General features: G+C 38.0%; 1 protein-coding gene across 1 annotated transcript in view; it reads left to right on the forward strand.

Annotated features, from left to right (window-relative positions):
* Positions 1-12,639, forward strand: part of ASXL3 (ASXL transcriptional regulator 3) — a 167,517-nt gene that overhangs the window by 16,455 nt on the left and 138,423 nt on the right. Inside the window, exons 3-5 of the mRNA XM_055080336.1 lie at positions 499-528; positions 6,572-6,678; positions 10,332-10,504. Of these exons, the coding sequence (XP_054936311.1) occupies positions 499-528; positions 6,572-6,678; positions 10,332-10,504 (310 nt within the window). The remainder of the gene's footprint in view (positions 1-498; positions 529-6,571; positions 6,679-10,331; positions 10,505-12,639) is intronic.

A 12,639-nucleotide genomic window follows, 5' to 3' on the forward strand; every position in this document is an offset into this window, starting at 1 on the left:
TTTTTTTTTTTTTTTTTTTTTGCCTCAGCATGTGGGATCTTAGTTCCCTGACCAGGGATCGAACCCATGCCCCCTGCATTGGAAGTGTGGAGTCTTAATCACTCGACCACCAGGGAAATCCCCATACCTTTTCATTTTGGATGTAGGTGGATGGCACAAAGTGTTGATGTTTATTCATGGTCTGCTCTAGGCAGAGATGCTGCTGTGTATAAAGAGAAAAACACATTTAACCCACCAGGATCTTTAATGAGGAAATGAGAAAAATCAATAAAGACTGTTAAATATAACAAAAATATTATCTATCTCCTGTTCTCATCCTTTCTCCAGTTTTTATATGTCTGTTTTACCACTTTTAGCTAATGCTATCTTCACAAACCAAGTTCTAATAACTAAATGGGAATAGAGGGACTATCAGTAGGAACAACAAAAATCAATGAGCAAATATAAATATTGTATTACCTTTTAATCTTCTAATGACTTTTTCCCCCCTTTTTCCAGAAATCACCATTAAATGAGCTCGGCTTCATGGTAGGAAATGCAGGATTCATGAAAGTTATTTTCATTTGTTAAAAGCTTTAGTGGAGGGCTTCCCTGGTGGCGCAGTGGTTGAGAATCTGCCTGCCAATGCAGGGGACACGGGTTCGAGCCCTGGTCTGGGAAGATCCCACATGCCGCAGAGCAACTGGGCCCGTGAGCCACGATTACTGAGCCTGCGTGTCTGGAGCCTGTGCTCCGCAACAAGAGAGGCCGCGATAGTGAGAGGCCCGCACACCGCGATGAAGAGTGGCCCTCCGCTGCCACAACTAGAGAGAGCCCTCGCACAGAAACGAGGACCCAACACAGCCATAAATTAATTAATTAATTAATTTAAAAAAAAAAAAAAAAAAGCTTTAGTGGAGAATGAGGCCCTTTTTAAATTAGTCCAGTCTTCCCAGTCCATCTTTTCAAGAATTGTTGTCTCTTATTCTCCTGGTACTAGGTGATAGTCATAGGCAGCTTTTAACAAATGAAAGAAGCAACTTGAAGCACATTAAAGGTGTCATCCAGAAAATTGAATGATGAAGAAGCAATCAGTAGGACTTTAATAAAGCTTAGTGTTTTGTCATTGTTTTTTTTTTCTGTGTGTTTCTGCATACACACTTGATCCTAAACACCACAGAGGTTAGGGGCACAGACCAACCGCAGATTCAAAAATCTGTATAACTTATAGTTGGTGCTCCCTACCTGCAGTTCCTCTGCATCTATGGTTCCATATCGATGGATTCAACCAGCTGTGGATCGTGTCGTACCTACTGAAAAAGATCTATAAGTGGTCCTGCGCAGTTCCAACCCATGTTGCTCAAGGGTCAGCTATTTTCAGTTGTGTTGGAGAGACCCTACAGAGAGAAAAAGATGGTTTTCTACTAAATTATTATTATTTTTAATCTCTTCCTCTGTCTTTAATGAATGGTTGACTGGCTATTTCGTTATAGGCAGTAGGTTGGCGCAGGGTGGAACTTCTTTGCCCCTTGAAGTCAGGTGTTACCAGGTGCGTGGTCTTATTCCCTCTAGTCAGGGTTTGAGTCACCTTTTTCTTTTCCCAGCTGTGTTGATCCCAGAAGCTGCTGACAAGATGAAGTTTCCGTCACCCTGTGTCTTGATTGGACATGTAGATGTGAATGAGGAATCAACATCTGTTTTAATCCACTAAGATCTGGGGGTTGGTTTTTACTGTTTCCTATCCCTGCCTGTCCTGACAGATACAGTCCTGATAGCAAAACAGATGTTTTTGTTCCAGGCCACCTTTTCCCTTTGTTTATGAGACACTAAATGCTTCATTACATGCTTAAGAGGTAAGGAAAGCAAACAAGGTTAAGTCCCTGTTTTCTTCTTCATTGCATTAAATTGCTTTGTAAAATCATCCTCTCCAGGAAAACTCTTTGATATTTTTAAACCAGAAAACAATAGAGGATTTTCATTCACAGAAAATTCTTTTATATTCTCTCTTAAGATAATTCTGTTTATTTTTTTCCTGATAAAATAAGTGCTTTTCCTTCCATCTGTCTACTGAGGAGGACAGTTTTCTAACCAGAAAGAGTGGAACAATTATTGTTAACAGGGAATTGAATTCTAAAATAGTTGAAGAGATAGAAAAAGGGCACCTGGACATTTTCAACAAGTTCAGGTTCCCAAGTCCAGACAAAGTCTGTTTCACATTGAAAAGGTATGGCCAGATTTCCACACCATTGAGAAGAGGAAAGCAGATACTGTAATAACACCTCCTTTCTGTCTTTCTTTTTCTTTTTCTTTCTTTCTTTCTTTCTCTCTTTCTTTCTCTTTCTCTTTCTCTATCTCTCTTTTTTTTTTGGCCTAGAGGAGTGCTGGTAGAAAGGAACACCCCCACTACGGGATTATATTTCCCAGTCTGTCTCAGAGAGTTCTGTCTCCATTTCCCTTCCATTGAGGGCTTGGTCACCCTCGGGCTATTTCCCACCAGTTTCCACTCTTCTCTAGATACAGCACACAGAAACTCCTGACAGCTGACAGACTTCCCATTGAGCCCTACCTTTTCATGTAGGAAAAGGGGGAAAAAAGGAAGAAAACTTGTCTTGAAAGCCTGCAGCCTTTCATACCACAAGGAATGTGTTGACCATATGCATCCTAAACCAGGCGAACACTGTTTGTCCAGCCCTTGAACTCACCAGTATGCAGCCCTATCTGTTCCATGCTCAGAAGCAAAAACTGAAAACCAGATTTCCTAGAATTTTCTACCAGTCTTTTGCTCAAATGGCAGTGGAGTTGTTGACGCACAGTCCCTTACGTGTTAAACCGTAATTTTCAATACGGCATAATTTATCTGTAGGAGACATTGATTTTCTCAATGAATTCCTTATCTTCGAAGTTTTTTTGGCCTTTGTATGGGGGTGTAGCTACTTCATTATAATTATTATAGGCAAAGCCACCACTGAATTGCTAGGGTCACGAGGCAGACTTTCATCTTCTCATTTTAATTCCCAGTAATATGGAGATGATACATTTTGTTTTTATCTTCCCTTTGTACCAGGTAACCTACAGAATATTCCAGTATTTGTTCTCCTATAGGTTCTCTATACGTGATGGCAGGTGTAATTAGCTCTTAAAACCTGAACGTCAGGGTGGTTAACAGAACTCTCAAAGCTTTTTCTACAGATAGTTTCTACAGGGAGGATTTGATTCCTTGTGGCTTAGTGCCTACTGCCTGTAGTTGAGTGAATCTAGGAGAAAAACATCTGGCCTAATTTATCTTTAGGCATAATTCAATAATGCTGAATGGCAACCTCTAGGAAAAATCTGAGTAAGAGTTTCTGTAAGCACTAATTTAGAGTTGGTTAATAGGTAACTCTTATTTGTATTTCTTTCAAAGGGATAGATATTTTGATCACATCGGAGCTAATCATTTTTCTTCATTCTGACATAAAAGTGGCATTATGGTATAATGAGCTCCCAGCCTGGTTGTATGCAAATCTCAACTGGTAAAATCAGGACTGAGGACGGCTAAAAAGCAATAGGGACTATCTGATTTCATAAAGAATCTTTTGTTGGCAAAGGTAAGGTTTAATGTTCCATTGCCTCCTTAAAGAGACTCAGCCCATACTTCATATCAACAAATATGGGCTGATTGAAACCAGTTCTGTTGCTTTGTGCCCTGATAAATATGGCCTTCATTTCTCTAGCACCTAGTTTAAGAAACAGGACCAGAAAGGAGGGTTGGATGCAAACCTGGAAAATTTGGCTAATATTAAGGTGGGTAATACATCAAGTAGAATATCAAAGTAATTGCCCCAAGAATGTATTTAGTATAAATTATGATGCAGATACTTTAATTATATCTTAATTACTTGAGTACAGTAAATCTGGTGGCAGATCTTTGACTTGGCTTTTAGTATAAATAGTTATGGTAGATTTTTATGTATGATTCCAATTAGGAACAGGAAAACACATGTCACATAAACCTTTTGGTCTATAGAAAGCCTAGAGTTCATATCGTTAAAATATTAGGATACCTGCTTCATATTTTTAAAATGTTGGCCCTCTTTCTGAAGCCTGGGATTCAGAAGCTCTTTTAACTATTATTCATCAGAGTTGAGTTCTAGGTAAAGACTTCTTACTGCTAGAATTATTCATAGCTTTGCCTGGTGAGTTCCTAATTTTATACAATTGTTTAATTTTTTAACAGTTGTCTCTGGATGTTCAAAGTGCATGCTTGACAAAAGACTAACTGCATTTATGATTTTTATTTGGTTAAGAATTTTTAGTAATAGCTACTCTTCTATTCATCTTCTAAAGGAATCAAAAATTAACATCAGGTTTAGAAACAATCTATTTTGTACCTTTTTTTATGTCCTGTGAAAGGAACCGACTGAGGGCTTAATAATTGGTATAACAGACACCTTGGTCATGAACATTTGGTCACAAACAGTGACTAAAATCCAATTCTTACCAATTTAGTGAGAAGGAGAGTTTATTAGAAGACTTGTATAAACATAACCACTATAGGTGAATGAAATTCCTCAGTAACACCTGGAAAGAAAGAATGAGTGTTTCAGGGCTCTCTGATCTTTGCTTCTCTTTGTACAGACGCCTTATTTTCTGAGTCTGGCTTCTTCCACATGACTAGGAACATGGCTTCCAGCAAGTCTCATGGTTTCATCACATGGCGTTATTACCAGAAAGCAACCGATATTTGTTTTCTTGAGTTTTAGGCTAATGTATCCTGGGGAAGATCAATGATTAACCCTCTCTGTGTCCCCTCCCCTTGCCATCACACCACCCCATCATTACTAGGCAACTCTTCAGTATCTACAGGAATAGAATGGCTCCCATTCAAATAAAAGTATAAAAAGGTATTTTTCAGAAGAAGAGAATAATACGTCCACAAAACAAGAAATTCAGTACATCACTTTTTCCTTGCCATTTATTTATCTTGTTTTCATTTCATTAGGCAAGTTTTATTAAGTGCCTACCATGTGCCAGGTAATCAGAAATATAGCAATGACCAAAAAGAAAAAATACCATGATGATCATCACTACTTCTATAGAATCTGACTTATAATACCGTCCATCACTGGAATATGGTAGGAAAGGGTCATTTCTATGTAGACTAAACCAGCATTTTGAATGGATATGGAAGAAGACATGGCTTAGTCTCCTTCTTTTTAAGTCATGTGTAAGTAAATTAGATGTTTCTCACCCTTCCCTCCTCAACTATAGTAAACCAGAGGTTAAGTGTCTCCAGAGATGGTGATGGCATGTTTTATTGTATTTCATTTTGGGGTGTGTGTATGTGTGTGTGTGCGTGTGTGTGTGTTTGGTAAATGTTTGTTAAATCAATGCATTATCAAGGAGGTGATGCTATTGTCTAACTACAGTCAAGAGAAGAGTTACTATTAACTGTAACAAAGCAAGCATCATTGTTTCTGTCATTCTTCAACATTTAAGTGGTCAGAGTCAAATAATCCCATATAACAAAGTCATTTTCTACAATTATCTCAAGATATATTTTGCAACTAATTCCTTCTGGCAGCTACATCTGGATGCTGTGTCATTTCAGGCTAGTCTGTGAGAATAACACGGAAGAATTCCCCTGACTCAGATTGAATGATGAGTAATCTTTGCTTTGGAAAAAATTCAATATACCTGCATTTTATTTTCTCCATTGTGCTTTAGAGTATAGGGCATATAACTCTTTCTTTGGTGTTTGAATATTCATTTGTATTTTGTTTTGGAACTGATTTTAAGTTAGTTATTAAATATTATATGATAGATGCATCTGTTATATAAGTTGTATAATATAGAGATTATCTTCATATACAGTTTAAAGATTATGAAAGTAATTTGTGCTTCTAAATACACAGATATTTTAAAAGTATAAAATTTCCTCCTTCTGCTTTTGCTTTTCTGCCACTTTCCAGGGTAACAATTGTTAAGTGTTTGAATATTTTTATCTGGTGTGAATGTGTGTGTGGGGGGGTTGTGGGTGTATTTGTATGTATACCACATGTACTTGAATATATACCTCCTCTATACATATTGTTCTTTTTTTTTTTTTTAATTATTTATTTCTTTGGCTGAGTCGGGTTTTAGTTGCAGCATGCGGGATCTATCGTTGCAGCGCATGGGCTTCTCTCTAGTTACAGCACACGGGCTCCAGAGCACACGGGCTCAGTAGTTGCAGCGTGTGAGCTCTCTAGTTGTGGTACAAAGGCTCTAGAGCGCATGGGCCCAGTAGTTGCGGTGGGCAAGCTTAGTTGCCCCACGGCATGTGGGATCTTAGTTCCCTGGCCAGGGATCGAACCCGCGTCCCCTGTGCTGGAAGATGGATACTTAACCACTGGACCACCAGGGAAGTTCCTATACGTATTGTTCTTCAGCTTGCTTATTTTTAGTCATCACTTTCTTGTGGATATCCTCCTGTATCAGTCAGTACATATTTTCTTTCTAATGGCTGTGTATTATTTTGTGGCATGTATGTGCCTTCATTTATTTAACCATCTCTCTTTTACATTATGTCTTTCAAAAAAGTGTTTTGAATGATGCTTTATTGAACTTTCAGGAAGAGCTGAGGATTTCTGTAAGAAAAATACCTAAAGACAGACTAGGTTCAACAAACGGGACCACCTACCTTTTACATTTTAATAGTACTGCTAAATTACCCTCCAAGTAAGTTTGGACTGTTTGCTACAAGGTAGCATATTGTGGTAGCGTATTGTGGTGGTGAAACACTTGGAGTTCAAGGGTGTGAGTTTGAATCTCCGCTCTGCTTGTTTCTTGGGACTAGTCTGGAATAAGTGAATTAAAATATCTGCATCTTAATTTTCTTATCTACAGAAAAATGATACCTACCTTGATAGGTGATTTTGAGAACTAAATATGTTAACATAAGTCAAGTTTTTAGAAAAGTGCCTCGCCTATTTTTATTACAAAATGCTTTCTGGCGTTATGTAAGTACTACTTGCTATTATTAAGGTATTATTGAGCACCTTGTAAGGATTTCCAAGATAAGGAAATTTGGGGTCTCAACTGATTGCTTCTTCAGAATGTTATCCTGGGGAGAATGCTGGCTTTGACCAGAGACTTCCATATGGACAGGTGTTTAGTCTCCCACATGTGGACAAATATACACATTAAACTTCTTAGTTTTCATAATATCTCATTCTACTATCTGCAAGTCTGCTTTTCAGAGTTGTCGTATCTACCTATAGTAGTAAAATATAAATAAACTCCAAGTCGTCATTAGGGTATATACTCTTAATTTAATCATACTGGACCTTGGGAATACTATCTAACTGTATTATTTCACTTAATTAGTCTCAATTATTATATTTTTATGATATGTTTAGATTTTATGAGAGGTTCAACAATAGAATTTATATATGTTCTATGTCTGCCTTTGAAGATCCTGTCTATTACCACCCAGTGCCTCTGTATGAATTTCCATATGAGATGATTCTCTTAGGTTAGGAATAGGAAAACCTTATCTACTCTGATAAACCAATGTCTCTAAGCTAACAGGAGTTAACTGTTTGCCTCTGCATTTTAGCTGCCTTGGAATTGGTACCATGTTCTAGGTCACAGTCACAGCAACTTGATCATCGGGCATGATTTCTCATTTTTGAAATATTTCACTGTATTTTTCTTCTTTAAACTAATGCATATTTTTAAAAGAAGGTGTGATAAGGAAAGTAATATAAAAGTTATATCCACTGTGTATTAGATGGGATAAGAAATTACGAAATATGAGCTTGATGACAAACAAGACACTAAAAAAATCTGCAGATGTGATCAGGAGTGCTGCTGATAATCATGGGGAAAATCACAGAGAACAGGGGATCAGTTGTCCAAGAATTGAACCACTTTGTAGCTGTGTGACTTTGGGAGAGTCAAATTAACACCTCTGCGTCTTTTTTTGTGTGTGTGTGTGTGTGTGTTTTTTTTTTTGCGGGATGCGGGCCTCTCACTGCTGTGGCCTCTCCCGCCGCGGAGCACAGGCTCCGGACGCGCAGGCCCAGCGGCCATGGCTCACGGGCCCAGCCGCTCCGCGGCATATGGGATCCTCCCGGACCGGGGCACGAACCCGCGTCCCCTGCATCGGCAGGCGGACTCCCAACCACTGCACCACCAGGGAAGCCCACCTCTGCGTCTTAGTTACCTCATCTGTCATCTGTAAAATGAGGGTGATAATGATGTCACCTAAGTATGATAAGGTGGTTGTTAGGAGGATTAAGTAAGCTTGTATATTAGAATAGAGTTTGATGCAGAGTTACTGTTGTGTATTTTCTATTGTTATTATTATAAAAAAAAGGAAAAGAAATTTTTTGAAATTACAGACTGTAGATCTTTATCTCAACTCCCAGTAAAATTCTAGAGTGCATTATTAAACAGAAATGGAAGTAGTGATCCCTGGAAGGCATTATGGATTCTCTAATTCATGTCCAATTAAATTTATTTATTTTTGATAGGATTGTTAGACATACAGCAGGAGGATGCTCCTGTTGAAGCTAAATTTCAGCCAGTCATTTGATGTGGTCTCTTGTGGGACTCTTTTAAAAGTGATGGGCAAATATGAACTGGGCGATAGTATAATTAAATGGATTTTTAGCAGATTGAACTTCTATAGACAAATTATACCGATTGGCTGATGAGTATCATTCTGAAAGGAGATCCCAGTGGCAGCCACATGGTTTGTTGCTTTGTTTTTCATTGCATTATTCACCTGTCATGAATAACTTGGAGGAATCCATCAAATCATGCTTGTCAAATGTGTGGATATCAGAAAATAAAAAGGGAAACTGAACAGTTGGACAAGGGAATAATGATTCCAAAAGAAGTTTATAAGCTTGGATGAACAGCCTGCACCTAAAAAGATGAAATTTAACTGGGATAAATATTTCTCAAATTTGTGGATAACACAAAATTTACCTGTTACCTTAAATAATCAGGTATTAGGGAATAATAGGATTTCAGAGCCTACAAAAATGGATTGAAACAAACACTAGTGCATTAGAGATACATTTATGTCTGGCAAGTTTGGAAAATACACCACAGAATTATGCATGTGGTTTCAGAAGCAAATGTTGAACGATCTGGAAGTTTTAGTTGATTGACAGTGTGAAGACTGCTGAAAAAGAGCAAGTGTTGTGTTAGGTTGTATTAATGTAATTATACGAGTTAAAAAAAGAGAAGTAATAGTTTTACCATACAGATTGTTTCAATCAGACTACATTTAGAATATTTATCAATGGTATTTAGCTAATTTATTTCAATGAGTATAATTCTTAAAGATGTGATTTACAGGTGACGTTGGCAAACTCAAGAATATTCAAAGAAGGGTGATTCGGAAGGTAGTCTGCAAGCTATTTTATATGAGTACTGGTGGAAGAAACCAAGGATCCATTAACGTGGGGATAAAGGGAGGCTGGGCCCCTAATAGTGTTTTCAGATAGGTGGCAATATATCCTGTGAATAAATTATTGGATCCCATTTTAGAAATTCGTGTAACGCAATTACCTTACTTTAAACTTTTATGATAGCAAAGTGCTTGTAATTGAATATTAAATATATGTCACATTCAAAGGCAAAAACTAGGACTACATAGTAGAAGTAATAGGAAAGCAGAATTTTTACTTGATACACAGAAGAAACTTTTTTAATAATTAGTAGGTTCTGAATAGACTATTTGCATATTTTTGTGGTATAAGTATATCTTCTTCATTAAAGGGATGTCTGACTTTTTAAAACACGTTTTGTATGTATCATCATTTAAATAATTATTAATATTGTTCTTTTACCTTTTTTAGAACATTGTAGAAATTCTAGGTGTCTTTCACTTTCATTTTCTTTCTGTGTGTAAAAGGAATATAAACTGTTTGTAAAGCTTAGAAACTTACTGAGGTAGAACAAAATCTGCCAAAATCCCATCGGAAATTAGAAGTCAACTGTCAACTGCATAGAATTTTATCTTCAAATTCAGGTAGTGATCACTCTCTGAACTGTTCCAGGCCTCCGAAGGCCATCTGTCTACTCTCAGCTCTGCTCGGGTTTTATGAAGCTGGGCAATCAAAATAATTTAACTGTAAGACAGAATTTCCTTCTGATGAATAGTCTATGATACTATATGTCATAGTTGCAGGAAAGTTTGTCTGTACGTATATATTGTTGGAAGTAAGTTGTTGCTGCTGATATTCTCTATTTTTACCTGATTTGTAACACATGCATAACAGGATAATTTGTCCCCACATGGTGCTTGTCTTCCTAGGTAATAGAGCAGTGTCTAAAAGAGTGCCGTGGTGTATAATCCCTCTTGTTAAACACAGGGAGGAAGACTGTGGGGTGATGAAACCAGGCACCACATGGTGCAGGTTTACGTCTGAATCCAGAGCGAATAAATTTGGCCCTGATCAGGTGACAAGGGGTGGCAAATATGTGTCTAACCTGATTTGTAGAAACCCTAGTGCAGTTTACGCAGGAAATCTCAGAGACACTCCAGGTAATGCCCATCATATTTTTTTTTTATAGCTCTCTTCTTTGTGTTGAAAAGATTCCTGTTTCTAGGCCGTGCTCAAAGGGGGCTTTCCCCCCGCCCAGCCAATAGTGTTAGCCAGTGGTTACTAACACATGTTGCTGTAGGCAATCATTCGGCATACAGAAATAATCAGTGCTTTTACACTTACGATCTCATTTAGTCCTCACAACGTTTTTATAAATGAGGAAATGAAGAAACTGAGTTCAGGAATGTTAAATATCTAAGATCAGACAGCTAGAGAGTAGGTGTTCCTGCTTCATCTGACTCCAAAGCTCATAACCTTCTGTATTATTCTATAAAAATTCCTAATATATGGAACTCCAAACTAACTTGGTCTTCATCGAAGCATACTTAGTGGTGCTATAATCTGATGCTGCAGACATGAATGAGGACCAAGGACTTTGATCTCTTGAGGCTTGCAGTGTAACTGGAAGAATATCCTTAAACAGATAATGTTAATTAACGACAGGTGCTACCACTGGAAAGTACAGTTTAAACCGTTATCTGAGAGTTCAAGGAGATATCTGATTGTTTAAGTGTGAGATTGCTGAAATGGGGATTGTGAGCTCGATATTGCATATAATATCTTGACTGTAGGCCCACAGTTTCTGTAAAAGCCTTGTGCCCAAGACAATAAGTAATTTAACTTAGTAAAAGGAGCAGACTTCAGTGTTGGCTAGACCCATCACTTCCTAGGTGCCAGGTCTCAGAGGCACTCTATCTTCTTGGACACCTCCTTTTTCTGGGTGAAATAGGCCTGATTCTCAAGGCTATTACAACAAAAATTCTGCATCTTTTAAGTCACACGTTCACATATATTACTATAGCATGTAATTCCCCCATAAAATGCATGCAAGTAGGATAGAAAAATTGTAAACATCACCCTTAAACCCTTAACTAGTAACCACATATGTTAGGAGCAGACAGCAACCTAACTGAGGTGCAGATATTAGGTGGTGGGCAAGGTGCTGTCACTTTCTATGTGGTTAATTTTCTCATCTGAATACTACCAGCCATTCAAATTCATGTCTCATCAAAATGACATGGACCTTTGAGGTATCTCAAGAACAGTGGAAATAGGGAATGTTAAATATATGAATCCAGGAGTCTATTGTAATACAAGTAAAACCTCTGGAGACTTAGCACAGAAAAGTTGTCTAATATGTATTAACTGCTTTTATTGTATTTAAACATTGTCATCATCAGTATCATAATGTGTACAAGTCCTGTCCTTCCACTTGGTAGCTTTATGACCTTGGACCAATTACTTCAACTTAGTGCATCTCAGAGGAAGTTAATCCTGCCTCTTATATGCATCTCACTGAGTTGTTGTCAGGGTCACATTTAAAAATATATGTATATATATATATATATATATATATGTTGTATGTAAGCAAATGAAATAATATATGTTGTGTGTAAACACTTTGTAATTGTAGAGAGCTATATAATGGTTTATTGTTATAACCTCCAAATCGTTTACCTAATACATGAGACCATAAATAGCTAAACATTTTATGGTATGCGGGCCTCCCCCTGCTGTGGCCTCTCCCGTTGCGGAGCACAGGCTCCGGACGCGCAGGCCCAGCGGCCATGGCTCACGGGCCCAGCCGCTCCGCAGCACGCGGGATCCTCCCAGACCGGGGCGCGAACCCGGTTCCCCTGCATCGGCAGGCGGACGCGCAACCACTGCGCCACCAGGGAAGCCCTAAATAGCTAAACATTTTAATGAACTGCCAATATGGATTAAGGGAAGACACCTTAATGTTAGAGAAGGATCTAAACATGTATCATTGATGTGATTTTAAGTTGTAGAAATCTTTTTATTTTGCAGTCAAGTAAGTAAGCTCAGAAAATTTTCTTCAGGGCCTGAAGGACCGAGACTTCAACCATTAAATGAACACTGGTCTAATGTGTTTATCTTAGGGATACTGGAAATGACTTTTCTGAGTCAGCTTGAGTAAGCTTTAAAATGTTTGATACATAGTATTCCTGGACCAGAAAAATGCTGAAAGGATGAACCTAAAACAGAAAAATACATTCTTAGCATGGACTGTGTCCTCAGTGATTTAGTAAATATCTCTTTCCTTCTCTTAACT

This window comes from Physeter macrocephalus, chromosome 19 (genome assembly GCF_002837175.3).
Source record: "Physeter macrocephalus isolate SW-GA chromosome 19, ASM283717v5, whole genome shotgun sequence".
Lineage (NCBI taxonomy): Eukaryota > Metazoa > Chordata > Mammalia > Artiodactyla > Physeteridae > Physeter > Physeter macrocephalus.